This window comes from Acinonyx jubatus, chromosome D3 (assembly GCF_027475565.1).
Source record: "Acinonyx jubatus isolate Ajub_Pintada_27869175 chromosome D3, VMU_Ajub_asm_v1.0, whole genome shotgun sequence".
In the NCBI taxonomy this organism is placed as follows: domain Eukaryota; kingdom Metazoa; phylum Chordata; class Mammalia; order Carnivora; family Felidae; genus Acinonyx; species Acinonyx jubatus.
This window is the reverse complement of record NC_069392.1, coordinates 64,759,902-64,781,496: the sequence shown is the minus strand read 5'-3', so window position 1 is coordinate 64,781,496 and position 21,595 is coordinate 64,759,902. Positions and strand designations below refer to the sequence as shown.

Genomic DNA, 21,595 nt, shown 5'->3' with positions numbered 1-21,595 from the left:
TGTGAATTGTGACTGAACAAAACATGAAACACATCTGGAATATTTATCCCTTAAAGCAAAGGTCCCAAACCAAAAGTTTATGTAGCAACATTTTTAAAATAAAAATGACCAAATAAAAGCAAACGAGTTGTTAAGTGCCACTGTATAAGAACAGACATGTCACAATATGAAATTCTGACGATCATTACAATTTCAGTTGACTACTTAAAGATAATTTCCAATTCCCCCAAAAGGGTAAATCAAGTTCAGAAAATTCGATAGTGTAGCCTCAGTATCAGTTGGTAATGGATTTTAGCTCAAATAGAAAAAAATTAGTTCATGTTTGACGTTTTTCTTTTCTAAAAAAGAAAAGAAAGCTCTATTATTTATGGAGTTCTCGTCAGAGTTCAAAATGATTATTATGGAATCAAGATACTGTGTGATGTCCAAATACTTGGGTGCAGAAGATATGAGGGTCAAGTACAATATTGACTATTTGACCAAATGTTCTATTTTTAAAAGGGCTTAAGTGTTGTTTTGCAAAAAATTAAAGATTTATTTTAAAATTTACACCACTAGTACCATTCACCACCTCTTGCTCTCACATCCCTCCCCCCTACAACCACCAAATTGAGGCATCAGGTCAACAGTCAAGTCAAAATTGTACCACTCCTACATGTAGAATCATGCAAAGAGTAGAGTTGTATATGTACATGCAGAGTTAACATCACCTACCCATGGAAATAACTTGTCTGAAAGTCTTCATCAGTAGGAAATACAAGCATAAACTTGTTATCTGGCTTCATTCTTGTATCTTCCATATTTCCAAACAGCACACCTTATAGCTTAGCTTAAATTTAGTATTCGTCATAAACAAAGACAGTGATATTTTCATATTTTAATTATACTTAAAAGTTAAATTATTATCAGTGTCATTTCTCATTTCCAGTCTATCCAAAACAATGACAGGTCAATACTATACAAACTTTAATAAAGGAATGGATGCCTTTCCATCTCTCTTCCAACTTGAAACCAAAATTAATGATCTTATGTTCCAAGGTTATGTTACACTTATCATTAGCAAACCAAGATGAAATAAAGTAGGTTTAAAGCACTCAGCATTAGGGTTTGAACTTTAAACCACTAAGTAAATACGAGCTACCTGATGGTGATAATTTGTGATATTCTTTTAAAAGTGATTCTTGCTGCACAGCAGAAGTAAGAGACAGGTAAGATCCTGTAGTAATTGTATCTGTCTTTTAAAAGAAAGAAAGGGAAAAAAAGCTATGGAGGAGGAGCTGGGAAAATTCAGCACATTAATGAGAGAAGCAGCAACTATTCTTCCAATTTGACTCTAACAATTCATTACAGGATGGAATAAACATGGAGATACTGTCCTCTCTCCCACTTGATTTTTCTCTATACTGTGAGAACAAATGCACTGCTACTAAGATTACTTTGGCTTTCAAAAGCATCAAAATCGTCACTTCAAGTAAAGTTACACATGGAAACATTTCCAATTTAAAAATTAATCATTAATGTAAGCACATTCCATGTTACATTTAAGGATTAGCCAAACTACACATTCTCCCATCTGCTAAACTTGATGTCTGTCACAATCTTAAAACATAAATTTATAATAATGACTTTCTAGTTTTTCTACAATCCTTAATAGCATATCTCTATAAAGGTAAATGTTAACACAATTAGTTAATAACTAATTGGCCTGTGGTTAATCAAAGTGCTGTCTCTCCTCCTGATTGCAAGATTTTGAAAATTTTGCTGCTCATTACAATTACAAGGCAAAAAATTAAAAGTCAAGCAATCCACTGACTTATGAACATCGATTCACCCATTTTATGCTAGAAATAGGTTTGTACCCTCTCAATTACATCCTAGCCTACACACAGGTTCTAACTTTTCAAATAATAAAATACAGATGTATCTGTGTCATCACACATTTCTGACATAGTGAAGTTTACTCTTTTATGGTTAACCTTCTCTACTACTGTCATCAAGTGTTTAAATTTATGAATTAGTTTTCTTTCAACCTATTATTTTCTTCTTTAAAAAATGTTCTTTAAATCTCACTGAGAGAATGTGAAACAAAACAAAAAAGCAAAACAAAACCAACATCCTTTACTGCATTTATCCCTGACAAACCCCTTTTAGAATTTCACTACCAAAAGCACAAAATTTTTAAAAATGATGTAAGGTAATACATAATTTACCACTCTTGTTTTACAGATGAGAGATCTGAGTCCTAATGAGGTGGAACCAGAAATGAATTACATTACAGTTGTTCAGTGTTGAGAGAACTGGAAATATACAAGACGGAACAGCATAGGAAGTACGTACAGATTTTTGGCAGCCAACATACAGGTTGAAGTCCTGCCTACTACTACTTAGCTCTAGGACTCATTTCTTCACAGAGTTATGGCAAGAGCTAAAGATGACATACCAGCAGAATACTGGACCACTGCCCCATCTTTCCACTATAATTAGCACCTGCCCTATTTTATTTGTTTGCTTATCTTTACATGTAAATTCTACTCTACAGAGCCTGCATGCAAGAAGCTTTGAGAAAAGGGGCACCTGGGTGGCTTAGTCAGTCGTGTCTGAATCTTGATTTTAGCTCCGGTCATGATCTCATGGTTCATGAGATCGAGCCCCACGCTGGGCTCTGTGCTGACAGGGCGAAGCCTGCTTGGGATTCTCTCTCTCTGCCCCTCCCCCTTCTTTCTATCAAAATAAACAAACTTTATTTAAAAAAAAAAAAAAAAAAAAAGCAGGAGCAGCTATGAGAAAACATCCCTGCCTGGGTTGGTGCCTCACACTGGTCATAGATTAACCCCACTTATTAAGCAAATGCTTTCCTGGGATTACTGAGATCTTCACAAATGGGCTTTTGTACGTTTCTTTTTGTCTGAAGTGTAATGTCAGCTTGGGTGTGTTCATATAAAAGTGTTTCATACCCAAACAGAGATCATTTTTGGATTATTTCATATTTTGCACCATCCTAGCCTACAGAGCCTCCCACTAACACAAGTGTCAGTCTCCCAGTACGAGGTCTAATTAGATCTGAGAGATGGGAATTCCTCTAGTATCTCAGACACCCTAGAAACGCACTCCTCCTTCTCTCTCTATTGTTAAGTCTTGGGCCCAAGGAAAGGTGGGGCAATGGCCCAAGACACACTTTGCCCCTTCAACTCCCATTTCTATAACTATAGTAATATACAACAAAGCTCAGAGAAAATTCCTTCTGTCCTCCCCAGTATAGCCAATCTCCTGAAACCCCTCACTAGGAGAGAAAAAAATCTATCTTGTTACTGCGAAATGATCCCATATAAGCTCTACTGCCACAGTCATTAAAGGGCCTATGCCCAGGGCCATTATCTATCTACAACATCATGAGAAAGGTGGAAATCACACTTGGCCTCAATCCAGATAGTCAGATTCAAAAAAGCTACACCTGAAAGAAGCATTCTTAGGAATTACCTAGCCAAGGGGTCTAAGAAGGGAGAGTATATGTGGCAGTAGGCAAGTGAGAGAATGCAGTGTGGGGGGAATAAGAAATTGAGGGGAAGGACAAACCTGAAGAGCTGCAGGAGGAAATTTGCATTTTGGCAGAACCTACTCAAGAAAAAAGGCGTTTTCATTCCATACCAAAATACTTACCAAGGTGAAAATCTGTATTTGCGAATATAAGAGAAAACATACTTGAGAATACTTATGCTGTATTTTTATTACTGTCAAAAATATATATGCACACATAGAACAATGTGAAAAAATAAAAAACAGTCATTTTCAAAGCAGCTGTTGAAAAAGACAAATAATTACATCTACCAGAAAAAAAACAAAAAGCTACACAGAAAAGTGCCATCTCTAAAAAACCAGCTTTAAATACCAAAATCTGTGTGTGTCTATTTTCTCCAGAATAATATCAAATGCTATTTCAGTAAAAAGAAAAATGTCTGAGAAAACAGAGCTAAATGGAAATTAAATGCAATATACAATGAAATTTTATGTTTAGGCATTAAGTCATTTTCCCTTTTTTAATTAAATTTTTACTAATTTGTTTTTTAAGTAATCTCTACACCCAATGTGGGGCTTGAACTCAATATCAAGAGTCGTATGCTCCACTGACTGAGCCAGCCAGCCAGGCACCTGGCATTATGTCATTTCCAAAATAAAACTGTTTTTGTACTTTTTTCATTCTACTCATCTCAATTATTAAAATTTTAGACATTATAAAGTTTGCAAGGTGGGAATAAAGTTTTAAGGACTACATCTGTCCTTATATCATACTAGTAAATGACAAGTCATTTTGTTCACCCAGGAAAGTTACCTATGATACTGATTAAGAGTTAATTTTGAGAGGATCAAAGATGAGGTAAAAGCAAATATTCAAGATTATCAGAGTAGTTAGAAAGTTGATCTCAAGAAAGAAAATTTCATTTTAACATTTCACCACTAACTACAAAGTTGGGAAAATTGGGAGGTTATTCATAAGACAACTCGGGTCACGTATCTGGATATTCAACAAAACCTAAAAGTTCGGAAAACAGGGCACCTGAAGAGGTCACCATCTTTCAATTTATCTTCCTATTTCAGAAACAAACTCATGACCTACTGCTTTGAGGATTCAGAGAACAAAACTGAAATATCTGTACCATGTTCACAAAGAACACAAAAATTAGATATGATTTTAGCCACATCTCCATCTCTATGATCCCTGTTAAAGATATCTCCATTCCAGCTTTCTGATTACTCCCTGAAGTAGTCTAAACTCTATTTTCCAAATATTCCTCAATTTTTAATAGGATAACTCAGTAGAACGTGTAAAGAAAAAGAATCTCAACCTTTTATGTTAACACTGGTATTATTACCTTTTTCAATATAGCAATTACAAAAAAACCTGAAAATCATCCCAAAAACATCATGTAAAATCTATTAATTATTCTGACCACAAACTAATATTGCATAATGGAAAAGCAGGTTTCTTGACTCCCAAACACCTAATGTGAATTAACTGGTAGACAATCACTAATATAACAACCAATGCTATCCTCAATAGAGTAATAAGAAACATTTCTTTTTTGAAACTTTTATTTATCTAGATTAATTGTTACACTTCAAATGCAGTTAGGTAAAATATATAAAGAAAGTGCAATAAAATAAAAATCAGTTATTTAATAACATTCTTTCCAAATCTCAAAGTTGTAAGAGTTTATTACTAAAGAATACACTTCCTCATAGATTATTACTCCTTCATTTTTTAGGATGCCTTCTATTTTATGTTGTAGTAAATTTAATATAAGATCTACTCAATGCCAGTAATAATAGTTTGTTTTCAATCCCCACCAACCTTCCTAAAATTCAGAGAAATTAAAAACAGAAATAAAAAAAAAAAAATGAAAAGTGTAGAAACTCCGAAGTTATTCACGTTGTGTACAATCCATGTATCATACAACTGTTCTGGACAAATTAAAAAAACAAATTTCTTATCTGTACACTGATTAAGGACATAGATGCCATTTATGGAGAGGATTTTGAGAAGAATTTTTCTTCGAGAACAATTTTTACTGAACAATTTTCATAGTAAAAAAATTTTAAGTTTAATAAATTTGCTCAAATTGTTTTGATGCTGTATTTTCTAACATGTGGCATTCCACAAAATCTCTTTCACTGTGCTCTCACTGTATCATTTAAATAATTCAAACTGGAGAGAGGGAAATAAATATAAGCTAAACAAAATGTAACAGGTACAATTACTTTAAAAGGTCACCTTCTACCAGACAGCTTGCCTATAATCTGTTATTCTAAACAAATGATGACAGGAAGAAGCCTGTTCACCATCTTACCTACAACTTTCATGTAGCTGTATCATTAGGCAAATTCAGCTGTATATTAAAAATGAAAATTATCAGTGATATCAATTTGGGTGCTTTATTTGCTCAACAAAAGGATTCACTACAGCATTTCTTCCATTAACAAGCAGATTTAATCGTTTAAAATTATTTCATTTCTAATATTCTGACTTGCACACAAATTTTAAGTAATAAATCTTATGTAAATTGAGATATACCTAGACTCAGAGACCTGGGTCTCTGCTGTTAAATCTACATAACACTGTAGAATGACAAAAGCAATGAAGCAAAATTATTCTTTTACTCAGTCTGCTAGTGAAACACACAAGAGGTCAAAAACCTTTACATGACAAAAACAAAATCCATAAAGTAACTTTTTTCTCCAATTTTATCACCCCAACTAGGTTTATATGTGGGCAACTCTTACATACATGAATGGATATTAATAAAAATCCCTGTAGACTATTCCATTGTTATCTGTCTCCAACAACTTGTCAAATGTAACAATAAAAAAATACAAAAATTAGTTATTTCAGAAGTGGGCATATGTGCACACGTGCAGACACACACACACACAGACCAGACCCCTTGAGATAAGGCTCAATCCTCTGACTTGGTAACAAGAAAAAAGGTTTTTTCTCTTGGACCCCAAAATAATAGAATCCTTTATTCTAAGTTAAAAAAAAACAAAAAACACTTTATACAAGATATTAAATCTTAAGATTTTCATTGTGTTGTGTTCTAAATTGAAATTTTATTTGGGCTTTTATTACACTCATTTTTAATGATGCGCACAAAATATGCATCAATACAAGTAAGACACTTATTATCTAACAAGTGGCTCAAATAACCAGATCGTTCTAATCTGGTTAAATACTCTTAAAATGATTAAAAATCTAATATCCTACAACACTGAGTTAGTACAACCTAGGCAGAAAGTAGTCTGTAGACAGATTATCAGAAAACACATTTATCTTTAGTGAGGGGATAATGCCCCCTTTTAAATATCATCACCTAATTTCATGTGTACATATTAGAGAAATGGGATTTTATTCTTAAATAAAAAGTATTTCAACGACATCTAGATTAATGTTTTAGGTTGAAAGAAGTTTCTTCCAGCATTAGCCCTTTATATACTACAAAGAGGTCCAAACAGGATACATTCCTTAACCTTCTTAAAATTCTAGGAAAATTAAAGGAATTCAAAAGAAATAAATTAGGGAAGACCACTAGACACTTCTCAAACAATACATACACGTACATAAAAATGCCACCACATAATCCATAAGTGATTCCCACTTCTTCGTTTTAGTACTTAAACGTACAACAGTCTCCCTTTAACCACGGTTTCACTGCCATGATTTCAGTTACCATCAGTCAACAATGGTCCGGAAACAGATGATCTTCCTCCTGACAAACGGTCAGAAGGTCAAAAGTAGCCTAACACTACATCACAGTGCCTGTATCATTCACCTCACTACTTCTCCTCACATACGCATTTTATCACCTCACATCATCACAAAAAGGGTAAGTGCAGTACAATAAAATATTCTGAGAGACCCCATTCGCATAATTTTTATTACGATATATTGTTATAATTGTTGTATTTTATTATTGTTGCTCATCTCTTACTGTGCCTAATTTATAGATTAAACCTTATCATACATATGTTTGTATACGAAAAAACAAACTATTTATAGGGTTCGGTACTATCTGTGGTTTCATGCATCCACTGGGGTCTTGAAACATAACCCGCACAGATGAGGGAGTATAATCTTAGGGATACAGGCTTTGCCTCACTGAAGGAGAATTCAATAATCCAAAACAGCAGTTATTTTTTAAAAGTTCAATACTGGATATTTCTGTAAATATATGTAATACAGAAACAAAATTTTTTGAAAGAGGAATTTTTAAATTGTGCAATCTGGACAAGGTGTAACCATTTAATGCACAACTCATATAAAAACTTACTGTTTTTCAAAATAATATTTCCTATAACCGCTCACATTTTAATTTTCAAGGCACTGTGAGAAACTAAAAATCAGGATAAAATTTGTACGTATGTTTCTGCTTCAAAATCATTAAGGTTAAGCACTCCAAACCACAAAATTTCAGATTTTACTTTAGAATAAGTTTTAATATTTGAAACATATTCTACGAATTAAATCAATACATCCTGGTTTCCTTTTTCTACCAAAACCTCTTTCCACTTCTTTATCCAAAATTATGTAGAAAGGTGTCCCAAATTATTAATGTTTAACACCTTCTCAAATATCCTAAATATCATTCTTACCTAGAATATCAATTATTATAACCTATGTTTGAGGAGCGCCTGGGTGGATCAGTTGGTTAAGTGTCTGACTCGAGTTCGGCTCAGGTCATGATCTTGCGGTTCCTGGGTTTCAGCCCTGTGTCAGCATGTGGAGCCTGCTTGGGATTCTCTGTCTCCTTCCTCTCTCTGGCCCTCCTCCCACACAAAAACAAATAAAACCTATGTTTGATAGTTCTAGTCCACTAAAACTTTTTCATTTTTCTCTTAAAGGCAAAAAGTATATCTATAGACTTTTCGCTCAATTGTCTAATAACAAAAACTAGAATATATTCGGTCAATACTAGGAATAATTTGTGTTCTTAAAAGATGAATTATTTTCTATTTTAAAAATAAAAAGCATCAGTACATCCTTAATATATCAAATATTAAATCATGAAACAAAAAAGAAACCTGCTAAGTACTTGAAACAGTTTATACATGCATTAAAAAGTAGTCATGTTAACATGCTGAAATTAACTTTTTAAATTTATTTAAGTAGGTTCCATGCCCAATGGGGGGTTTGAACTCATAGCTCTGAGATCAAGAGTCACGTGCTCTACCGACTGAGCCAGCCAGGCACCCCTATATTGACATTTTTTTTGCCTAAAACTCCATGTCTAGTAAAATCAGTGATCTCAGGAAGAAACTGAAGACAGAACTTCCCTGAAAATATCTCAAATTCAAATAATGACCGCAGATTAGTTAAAATCTAGTCAGTCATCCCAAACCAATGTTCTTCCTGTTGATATAAAACTTAATCTAAAAATAATACTAGCTGAAGTAATTTACATATGTTGCATTATCATTTCAGAGAAAAATATATCAGTTATAATTAACTCCTATCATAGTTTATGTTGAAAATTCATACTAATGTTATGTAAGAGCTTAGCTGATGTTAAGAAATTTATTGCAAGTTGCACTGGTGTTTCCAAACTTACTCCTATTTGTCAAATATCAAGTTCAGGAAATCTGACCATCATTACACAATTAAGAGACTTCTAGTCTTTTTCATCAATTCCTATATACATTCTTCAAAGAGACCTGAGAACATTAACGCCTCCCGAAAGTTAACTCCCAATTCTTACCCATCAGCTTCTAAAACGAAAAAACCAAATCACACAGTTTATTTTTCAATTCAAAACTAGAAAAGGAAAAAAAAAGTTGGCTCGGTCTATTACAGTTAATTTAAAAATTACAAATATTTGGATAAAGAACTAAATAGAAAATATACTAATAACTTTCTAAGTTACTGATAACTTCTTAAAATACTGACCATTTTCTGAGTAAAGTTCCTGATAAACTATTAAAATAAAGGTCTTCATTGTTATATAAACCACCTATCCTTCCTCTTACAAAACAGAATTAGTTTTTCCAACGTTGCAACTTCATTAAGTATTAAAATAATTAATCTGTTTCATATTGAGAAGTTATGAAATTATAAATTTGAAGGGAAAAACCAATAAATTTTTATTGTAAGGAAATCCAGTAGAAAGCAAAATCTGAAACAAAAACAGTATTAGCAAAGTTACATATTCCTACTAAAAATTTCATCCTAATTTAGTGGCTTCTCACCAACCCAGAAAACATAAAATACCAGTATTTCCCAATCTCAGGCCACACATAAAAACAGCTATCATACTGCAAGACTTTCAATCCTGTGATATTTTCTCCCCTTTGACATACTCTGTGGGCCCTTTAACATGCCAAAGGGCCATTTATTTTCAGTCCGGGGATTAAAAACAAAATTAAATTGGTAGTACATTAGCTAATACAGTTAGTCACTAGTAACTTAAAAACCCATTTAATACATACGCTTAACAGAGTGACCATTTCATCTATTTCCTCTAGAGGTACTCTTTACATCAAGGTACCAGACAATTTCACTGAATGATGTCTGCCAGGTTACTGCCTCAGGCAGTGAGCTTTAAGTTAATGCTCAAGATAAAAATTCATCTATGTAGCAATGAAAAGTCCTCATGCAAGCAATCAAACCCTGTTCTTATCTGCTTTCTCTACAGTATCTTGCATAGTAGATACAGAGTGTATATATCCTCAAAAATTAATTCATTCTTCCTACATACAAATGTTACTGAAAGTTGTAATTCATTAAAGACTAGCAACAAATGCATTCATTAAATGACATATGGAAGAATGACATAAAAATGTTCATGCAGTGCATTCATCATTTATGATCTTCAGAGTGGAATTAATTACATGATTCCCTCCTTTGGAATCAGAAGAGAGTCAACAATGTTTGGGGAGAATAAATGTTAAGAGATTCTCAAAGAATTCACTACTTACCTATCTGGATTCACTAACATTCCCTATCTTATATCTTATTTATGTTTTTGGCATGAAAAAAGCATAAAGATGAGGATCACTCCTATTATCGTATAAATGTGGTTCTATGTTCCAACCATATGTAATGAAACACAAGCTAAAATTATCCAACTCTGCTGTTTTGAATATCTATTTTTTTTAAAAGCAACTGTTTACTATTGTACTTTTTAAAACACCATCAAAAGAAACTTACAATAGCCAAAAGCATATTCCTTCTTACACAATCCAAAAAGCAGATAGTTAACACAATTGATTTCTGTGATAGATTCAAAGCTTGTTCTGTAATATTCCCATTTTTGGTCAAATTAACTGGAAAATGTTGTCTTTGGGAATTCTACTGTACTGTCAACATTTCAACAAGTTGCACAAGAACCAAAGGGCTGCTGTGATAGTTCTTGGAAATCAGGCATCTGCATGCCCCAGACTGGGTGAGAAGGGTAATTCTTTGGATGACTAGTTGCATTTTAAGTTCCCTGGGTTCGACAGCTGCTTGTTCTCTTCACCAGTGTCAAGGTGAGTTAGCTCTTCCATCCACACGCAAAATTTCTCCTCTGTCTGCCTCTGCATCTTGGAAAAACAGCCCATGGTCTCTTCTAGGATGCTGCTTATGCAATTCCTATCATACACAGCATCCCTGTCAAATAATCCTGGAATTTCCCTGGGCGCTCCTTCAGTTCCCCCAGCATGACTGAAGTCAGCTTTAAAGACATTGAGGCCATTTGATAAAACATCATTAATTCAGAAAATTGTATTTTTATTAAGACAAGCTTATTCAGGAAAATGACTTGAGCATTACTAAGAAGAGCCATATAAAGCACTGATAAGCAGCACTTAAATTAACTAAAGTAATTCTGAGAAAAATTAAGTAACACTACCATTTTTCACAGCTTCAATATTATTTGCCCAGTAAAACTTGTATTCTGTTACTATACAACTAATCATTAATCTGTAACAGTGGTTTTCAACCTTTGCTGCACATAAAAACCTGGAGTGGTTTAACAAATACCAAAACCTAGGGCTCCCAGGCATTGAAGGTTTGTTTTATTTTGTTTTAAGCTCTCCATGTGATTTTATTGTGTACAACCTCAGTTGAGAACCACTGTATCCTTGAGTATTTTCACAGTCTAGACTTCAAAATTCTAAAAGCTATTTTCACAGCTGACCCCTAATAAATCAGTATACAATTAATTCTCAACTGATTCTTATCAAATGTTCCTACATGATGTTAAAAAATATTCCTTATAGAAAACCATGCAAAGGATATACACAATCCATGTATATACCTCTGGGTCAGCTTTTGTTACAAACCCTGGTCTATGCAAGGTACTAAATTTATGCCTTTAAAAAACAAAACAACAACAAAAAAAGGTTCTGTGTTTAAGTTTAGGATATGCTACAAATCATATCCTCCCCCTCTTAAAAACACATTAATGTCTCTGAGTTGTACTGCAGTAAAGAAACCTGTTTCCACATGGTCCAGCACTTTTCCAAATGTGTGAAGAGTCTACAGCTATTAATATCCAGTAAGAAGTCATTTCATGGTATTCCAGTTTAGGATATGCAGTTTTACATAGTTTTATCCTTGAACTAAGTAAGGTTATCTTTGGTCTGGACTGATCCCATAGAATTTGGGTTCCCAATAAAACTAATTATGCTGATGGGGCGCCTGGGTGGCTCAGTTGGTCGGGCATCTGACTTCGGCTCATGTCATGATCTCACAGTCCATGAGTTCCAGCCCCACGTCAAGTTCTGTGCTGACAGCTCAGAGCCTGAAGCCTGCTTTGGATTCTGTGTGTCTCTCTCTCCCCTTCCCCCCTCACACTCTGTCTCTCAAAAATGAATAAACCTTAAAAAAAAAAAAAATTAAAACTAATTATGCTGAACTCTTCATTTCTTTACGGAGCTACTAAAAATGTTACCTCTTCAAAAAATAAGTAAATAAAAAATAAAAATGTTACCTCTTCAGACCACTCGGGACTACTGTACTATCTAAAATAGCTTTTTGACCCCATTCCTAGTCAATCTTTATCTCTTATATCCTGCTTTATTATTTGTAGTGTATATTCTGACAGCATATGATGAATTCACTTATTATCTGCTCAAAAAAGATGAAGTTTCATGAGAGCAGAGACTTTTCATTCACTACTGCACTCACATGCTGCAAAGCAGGTGCTCATATATTTGCTGAATAAATGAATGATGGAATCAATCAACGTTGGCCTTATACCATCTACTTATAGCAAGAAGTCTTACAAAGAACAGCCCTATGAAATGCTCTATAGTATTTACTCCAGGGTATTTCTGAAAATATGGTTCACTTTATGTCATAGTGGCTTTTTATGAAGATGCAAAAGAAAAATTTCCCAGGTCTCAGTATCAAGAATAGCAGTGTTTCTCCTAGAAAATGAGAACTATTTAATCAGCTTTGCCACCTCTTCACAATGCCTAAAAGGCTATGGGAAAATTTCTGGCCCATACTTAGCAAATAAAAACCTCATGTAGTTTATTATTCTCTAAGTTCATATTATTCCTTTTCCCCTGACTACTCCATCCCTTGTCCTCACGTTTTAAAAAAAATCTTGTTTACACAAAACATCCTCAAGAGGAACATACCTTTCCCCAAAATTTGTATTTGGCTTATGGAAACACTAAATGGAATTTATTTTTAATTTTTTTTTTAAACATTTATTTATTTTTGAGACAGAGAGAGACAGAGCATGAACAGGGGAGGGGCAGAGAGAGAGGGAGACACAGAATCTGAAACAGGCTCCAGGCTCTGAGCGGTCAGCACAGAGCCCGACGCGGGGCTCGAACTCACAGACCGCGAGATCATGACCTGAGCCGAAGTCAGACGCTTAACCGACCAAGCCACCCAGGCGCCTCTAAATGGAATTTAAAGAGTATGAAACTTTCTTTAAGCAGTTTATCCATTATAAATGCTGGGGGAATTTAAATATATAGGACAGGAAATTAAGATGGCTACTTGGATCTGTTTCAGATTCTGGCACTTAGTTTTCAACAAACACTGAAAAATGGGTATTTAAAAGCTAAATTCAGAACATTGTGTAAGATTGCTTATGCTAGGGACAGTGAGATAAGTTGTGGCCTTGTAGAGATGACTATCAGCAATAAATACTGGTAAATAAGACATTTTAAAGTCTTAAAATCAAGGACCAATTAATTATACATTTGTCAAGACCCACAGAATGTACAACACCAAGAGCGAACCCTGATGTAACTATGGACTCTAAGTGATAATGATGTCAATGTAGGTTCATCACTACCTCTGGCAGGGGATGCTGAAAAGGAGGAGTCTGTACGTATGTGGGGGCAGGGAACATATGGTAAATCTCTGTACCTTCTTAGTTTTACTGTCAACCTAAAACTGCTCTAAAAAATAAAGTCTATTTAAAAAAAAACAGGGACCATATTATAACTTTAAACACATGTATGTCCTTTTATTAATACTAAGATATATCCTATTTTGAGAAAAAGACTTACTGAAAGCAAAGCTTATGCTTTTGCATATACAAAGTTAATATAGGCACTCAACTTTAAGGAGTTAGGAAAAGCAGGTGGAAAATAATACCTTAGTGCTTTAACATGAGATTACCAAAGGACACCCACCAGTTAAGACTTCAAAGCTGCCAAATTTAAGATCACATTATCCAAACACTGTACCGAGAAACAATGCATGCTTTTAAAACAATCACTTAAATGGAATAAAAGAAAAAAGTGCTTATACTTGTTAAATTAATACAGAACTGTGCTATAGATTTTATAACTAATAGGATTTTTAAAAACTAGAGTCCACTGTTCAGAACTTGATACCCATTAACAATAATGCAACTCAATTGAGGCAGATAACCAGTTTCACAATGACTTTTAACTATGTAGGAGACTTAACATCACCACTTAACTGAGTAGCTCTCAGCCCTGGCTGTTCACTGTAATCATCTAGGGAGCTTTAAAAATGCAAGATCTCAGGGCACCTGGGTGGCTCAGTCGGTTGAGCATCCAACACTTGATTTCAGCTCAGGTCAGGATCCCAGGATTGTGGGATCGACCCCTATGTTGGGCTCCATTCTGAGCATGGAGCCTGCTTAGGAGTCTTTTTCTCTCTCTCCCTCTGCCCCTCTCCCCAGTGCTTGCTCGCTCGTGTGCTCAAATTAAAAAAAAAAAAAAAAAAAATGCAGGGCACCTGAGTGGTTCAGTCAGTTAAGTGTCTGACTTTGGCTCAGGGCATGATCTCAGGGTTCATGAGTTCAAGCCCTGCATCAGGCTGTGCTGACAGCTCGGAGCCTGGAGCCTGCTTTAGATTCTGTGTCTCCCTCGCTCATGTGCTCTCTCTCTCTCTCTCAAAAGAAAATAAACATCAAAAAAAATTTTTTTTAATGTGTTATCACATACATACATAAAATCTAAAATAACCAAACTCATGAAGTAGATTGTGGCTGAATAGGGAGATGGGTGAAGGTGATCAAAGGGTATAAACTTCCAGTTATAAGATGAATAAATTCTGAGGATGTAAAGTACAGCATGGTGACTACAGTTAACAATGCTGTATTGTATATTTGAAAGTTGCTAAGACGGCAGATCTTAAAAGTTCTCAACATACATAACTACGTGAAATAACAGAAGTGTTAACTAAGCTTACTGTACTAATTATTTTGCAATTTATACATACACCAAAGCATCACACTGTACATCTTAAACTTACATGATGTTGTATGTCAACTGTATCTCAAAAAAGCTGGGAAAAAATGCTGATGCCTTGGGTAAGACCCAGAGATTCTGATTTAATGGTCTGGAGTGGGGCCTGGGCATCATTAGTTTTAAGTGCTCCCAAGTGAGTTTAACATATTGTTAGGTTGAAAACTGCACGGATTTTACCTGCACTGATTGCATTTACTAAGCTGAAAATAGGCAGTTTTCACCTGATTGCTACATCTCGGTATTTTGTTATCAGTGTATTTAGTGAGTGTCCAAAATAGCTACCAAAATACAGTAAGATTACAAGAGGCTTAAAATGGGAAAGTGGGGCTTTTACCCACTTAATATGCAATCTAGGAAAAAGGTTATGGGACTGCTTATGTGGGTTTGGGGTCATCTCCGTGAATTCCCAATGCTTAAATCAATATAAACAATTTTCCAAGTAATTCAATCCCCAATAGGCTAAGAACCCTCACAAATCAACAAGAAAAACAAATGTGGCAGGAGGAAAATGTGCAAAGAACATGAACAGAACGTCTGCTGAAATAACAAATGACCAAACAGAATTTTTCAGCCTCACTAGTGATCAAAGAAATGCAAATTAACACTAAGATACAATTCTTCCATGAAATCAGCAAGACGTTTTAAAATATATTCAACAGAAAGAATATAATGCAACGAATACACAAACTCCTGAACGCAATAAACAATATATTTTAAAAAGCAGTTTGGCAATTATGTGTCAAGAGCCTTTGAGTATTCATACCCTTCCCTAATAGCAAAATAAAAACAGCCCAAAGGACCAACACTGGGGAATTTATTTTATGGTTAGCTAAATAATTCAAAATCCATACACTGTAGGGAGAATATTATATTTTGTTAAAAAGTTCAAAACCCAACTTTAAGAGAGAAAGGAAGATGGACATATACATATTGTGATAGTTTTGTTACATATTATGGGAAGGCAACATACTCAAATGTTAACAAAAGTAGAATTGTGACTTTAATCTTCTACTTCACATTTTTTCTATTTTCAAAATTTTCTACAAGGCATTTACTACTTAAAAAAAAATTCTTTTTCATTTCCAAGCATGAGTTAATTGATCAAGCCTAAGTCTTTACCTCAGAAAAACTGTGAGCTAAGATGATAGTGTATCATGATGCATTTCAGTGCATAAATGTGTATGGTGAGTAAGGGGTACTGAGATCCTGGCTTCACTGGGGCTGAGCCTGGCCACATGGACTGAGAATTCAGGTGATCTTAGCCAGTTGTCCTCAACAGCCCTCCTCCTCCCCCAACATTCTCCAAAATAGATCAATTAGATTTTCTAAATGCAAACCTGCCAAGACAACTGACCCTTACCTACGAAGGCAGATACTATTTTGGTACCTCAGTCTGAAAAGGCATTTATATGGTAGACTATTAAACCACACAAAAGCAGATCATTATAGCCAAGACAAGATGAAGCCACCCTGAGGTTTAGTCTATGCTAAATATTTATCAAAAATAAGTTACTAGAAAAACTTTTCCTTGCTGTCCACGTACACTGATGGACACAAGTTAGTGTGTTCAGAGAACTAATTTCTTGAACTTAATGAAGTCTGATGTCCATTACTCATATTCACTAAAATCAAAATTCCCTGCAAGAGCATATTTTACAGAACTAGTCTCAACTTAGAGTGATTTTACAGAGAAGTGACATTCTGTCCCATCCCCTTCCCCCATCACCAGAAGAAATAATGCTCTCACCATAAAACTGCAAAGAGTGATCAAGAGTACAAAAAGGTCATCTATAAAGATAAATGAGACATTTGATTAAAAGCCTCAAATACTCAAGACTACCATGAAGCATTTTCACATTAATATTCACTACAAATACTCTATGTTTGCTCATCTCTAAGTTCCTCACATGCAAGAACTGCCCGAATTATCTTGATATGGTATCTCCAAACAGATTCTTAAAACAGCAATATGGGGTGCCTGGGTGGCTCAGTCGGTTAAGCGTCCGACTTCGGCTCAGGTCATGATCTTGCGGTCCGTGAGTTCGAGCCCTGCGTCGGGCTCTGTGCTGACTGCTCAGAGCCTGGAGCCTGTTTCAGATTCTGTGTCTCCCTCTCTCTCTGACCCTCCCCCATTCATGCTCTGTCTGTCTCAAAAATAAATAAATGTTAAAAAAAAAAAATTAAAAAAAAAGAAAAAAAACAGCAATATGTTCTCAAAGACTTCAAGGAGAGAATGACAGTGTGGATGCTACGCTGCCTGTCAGTTAACTAAAAACCAAAAATCCTCATAAACCTCTGTTTCCAAATATCAAACTCAATTACTAAGCATGATCAGACACTGTACAAGTCTGCATCGTTATCTTCACTCTTTAAAAGAAAATGCATTAATTGTAAATTATTTGGCATAAGAGAACATTTAGCATAATTCCTTCAATATTTATCCTAACAAAGCTTATAAATGAAGCATTTTCTGAATTACTAAATCAGTTGTACCTTGATGAAAAAGTATAACAAGAATCTCAGTTTCTACTTTTCCTCTGGATTTTCATTCTGTGTAAACAGCTTATTCAAATTTCAAAATCTAAGAGATTCCATCAGGTACATCCAGTTTAAGTTCACCTGAATGTCCATGTTGCTGCCCTCAAGTCAGTTCATAATTTATCCTATCTTTACAATTTATATAACTCTTCAACAACTGCCCTAGCTATAAGGTTGAGTATATCCCCTTCCTGAAGTCATAATGTGACTCAGGAAACTGAGGGGTACATTATTATTACATTACAAATGCACGCTGTCACAATTTTTTAGGGGTAGCAATATAGACAGTTGAAATGAACTTCCTAATATTTAAACTTAGGCTGTTCCCTCTTTTGCGCTTTGCATAACCACCTATATGAACAGTACCTCCTGAAACATGTGGTGTGCAGTGTAGGCAGTCATATACAGTGGCCCAGCACCTTACCTACCATTTGATTCTCTGGGATTACCTTAGAAAATTTCACAAACTTTCAAAAGCCACAAACTTACTAAGTGGTGTAAGCAAAAGAAATTAAATCATAGATTCAGATAATTTACTTTGGTGTTTTGGTTTGCATACACTTCAGAATAGACAAGAAACAGACTGGTGTTTTCAAGTTTTACACACTGGTGAAAGCAGTCATTAACCAAGGAAGTTTGGATAATATACACAAAGCATACCTAATCTACGTAAGCCAAACAGGGGGAGTGCCCATAAAGACATTTCTCATGCCACTTCCATAACTGGATCTATTGTCAAAAAGAATTCTGTTCACCTGCCTTCTTTTCCCTTTCCATAAGGAGGTAAAATATTGGTGTGGTACCTAAAACTCTGTTCGGTGAGTGAAATTAAGCACTGTATTGAAGATTCATTATGATCTTAATTAATAGATTAGAACACAGGACATGAGAATGCATGAATAAACAATTTTACAGGTGTTAATCAAGCTTTCTTAAACACATTATTAAATGTAAAACTTAAATATACCTAGAATCTGCCGGAGAACAACCCCAAAATCTGCTCTCTCATGCTTTCAACTGATGAACGTCAATTAAATCCCCTCCCCAGCAATTTTAACACAGAGAACTACCAAAGGAATTCAACAGATATTTAAACAGTAAGCATTTCTAATTGTTAAAAACTCATATTTAATGTACTATAAGGATGAGACTTTTATTATGAGATGAACACCTATAAAATCATTGTTACTGAGTTTATAGAAGTTTGGTTGGCTATAGGTTTAATTAACCAATATGATTTTTCTTGAAATATTCTTTGTATTATCAGCAATATGCTGTCTTCATGTGTAGAAACAAACATTCCAGAAAACTAGGAGGAAAAAACAATCACCCATAAAATTTTAAAAACCAAAACCTCCCCCTCTTTAATGTAGCAATAAACAATGCTGTCATTATCTATTAAATGCCATGTAGTTTATAAAATGTTCCTAATCATAAGAGTCTCTTCAATAATGAGAATTCGCCAATTAAGAACTGCTCAGACTTCGTCTTTCTTCCACCTTGAATTCTCAAGACTGCCTTTGTAGTACACAGTACCAAATATGGTAATATGGAGAAAACAGGTATGTCAAACATGTAATAAATTACAGACGCTTACACCAATAAGAGCTAGAATAAACAGATTTCTGACAAACTTCTTAAAGCTTGGGGGATAAAGGAGGGAATTCTGCAAAAAGCATTCTTTTCAATGCAAGTGACAACTTAGAACAGAAAAATGTGCCACAAGGATAACTATCTTATCATGCGCTGAACTGGAGGGAAACGCCTAAAACTACGGTTTTTGGAAGAACAGTTATTAGAAAACTTTAACGGAAGATAGAACGTGTTATTTCAGACACCATAAGCTCGAGTACAGTGGCTATATAATAAAGCAAAGTGCCTATTCCTGAGGAGGATTTACTTAGTAATAATGCTGATCAGTGAGTATTAAATCTAAGCAGTGCTAAAAAGGCAATGATGGGAGTTCAGGTAATGGGTTACAGAGAAAGGAAATTCCATTACTTAAAAATAATCTTGTCCCTATTATTAACCATTCAAATATTTTTTTTTTGCTGATGTGCAAAAGTGCACTGGAAACCTCAGAACAGGTTTTTAAACTGGCCATGTCTTGTTAATACACTGCAGTCTTCAAATTTACACAGAGCTGCAGGTCTCCTGGATTTTTTCAAGTGTCACTCATCTAACTCGGCCTGACAGCTTAGAAATGCCATCGGTTGCTCTACAGTCAGTTTAAAAAACATCCTCTACCTGGTATCTCTGCAGTGATTGTCTTGCTGCTCCCTGAAACCTCTTCATCATCATCTGATGAGCTCGTGCTTGAGTCACAAGTCAGGTCACTATCACTGGTACTACTGTCCTGCAATAGGTTATATTTCTTCCGCGCAGCAGCCTCCCTTTTCTGTCTCAGTAGCCTGATTCTCTCCTTGTGCTTTTGGCTCCGATGACCTTTAACCTTGGCGACTCGGCCATTCTGTTTATCACTGGATTGCCGGTTTTTCTTGGCAGCCATAGTAGATGTTTCACTTTCAGATCGGGACCGCCGAGATTTGCGCCCAACAGTGGCACCAGACACTCCAGAAGGGTCTCCTTCCACTGCTGTTTCTGCCTGGGAGGGCTCATTCTCTTCTGCAGAAGACAAGGTATCTGAATCAGCCAGGTGACCACTAGAGGAAGGGGAAAGCATGCAGTGATTAGAGGAGTCACTCTCATAAACTCGGCCAGTTGTTGGCTTGTCACTCTCTGTGGATGCTAATTGAGACTCAGAAGAGTCCCTTCTCAGTTCCATCAACAAGCAGGGCATTGAAGAAAGAACTGTAGAATCCACTACCCCATCTTTCTGAACTTGAGATTCCAGTTCTACAGATCCATCTTCCTCCTTAGCTGTCTCTTGTTCAGATGGTTTCGGTGGGACTTCAGACTCAATGAGTTCTTCGACTTTTCCCACTGCCTCCTCCATCTTCATTTCAGACTTTCAAGTTCAATCATGGAGCAGAGTCTAGGAAACTAGGTCAAAGATGCAACAGGAAAGCAACCTGTACAAAAACACACAAAATCAATAAACAGAAATAGTAGATTATTTAATGAATACCTTTCTAAATGGGTAGCAAAAATTACCATCACACAGGCCTTTAAAATACATGTTTATCTGCCTGATTAAGTCAAATTCAAAGGACTTATTAGTATTACCAAAACACTAGCATACACAATTACTAATAATGGCACGATATTAATCCTTAATTACTGAACTTGCAAGCCCAGCACAAGCATCCAAAGATTTTCAACTTTAAAACCTTATTTAAAATGGTCCAAAAAGGGAGCCTCAAAACTCTGATAGTTAAATATGTACGTTCTGACTTAAACATAAAGGAAAAAGAATGCTTCAAAAAAAATCTGGGAACGAGATTTTTCAAAAGTCTCAGAAACAAGTTAACTATACTCAATAATTTTATACTCAAATCCTCAAAGAGAAGAAGCTACAGTGGAGTAACATCAAATGTACACTTGTGTTTAACATTTTTTTTGAACATTTATTTATTTTTGAAAGACAGAGACAGAGCATGAGTGCGGGGGGGCGGGGGGGGGGCGTGCAGAGAGAGAGAAGACACAGAATCTGAAGCAGGCTCCAGGCTCTGAGCAAGCTGTCAGCACAGAGCCTGATGCGGGGCTCGAACTCACAAATTGTGAGATCATGACCTGAGCCAAAGTCGGATGCTCAACCGACTGAACCACCCAGGTGCCCCCAAATGTACACTTGTGTTTAAAAAAACCTTCAACCACATGCACTTGGCAAATGAGCACCCAAAGTAACTCTGCACCAAACCTATTTGCTATGCCTCTCAGG

General features: G+C 35.4%; 1 protein-coding gene across 6 annotated transcripts in view; it reads right to left on the bottom strand.

Moving 5' to 3' along the window:
- The window catches only part of ARK2N (arkadia (RNF111) N-terminal like PKA signaling regulator 2N), an 84,945-nt gene that overhangs the window by 26,639 nt on the left and 36,711 nt on the right, over positions 1–21,595 (bottom strand). For all 6 annotated transcript variants that reach the window (XM_027068895.2, XM_027068899.2, XM_027068897.2 and 3 more), the window contains exon 2: positions 20,002–20,786. In XM_027068895.2, coding sequence (XP_026924696.1) covers positions 20,002–20,716 — 715 coding nt within the window. In that variant the 5' untranslated portion in view covers positions 20,717–20,786. The remainder of the gene's footprint in view (positions 1–20,001; positions 20,787–21,595) is intronic.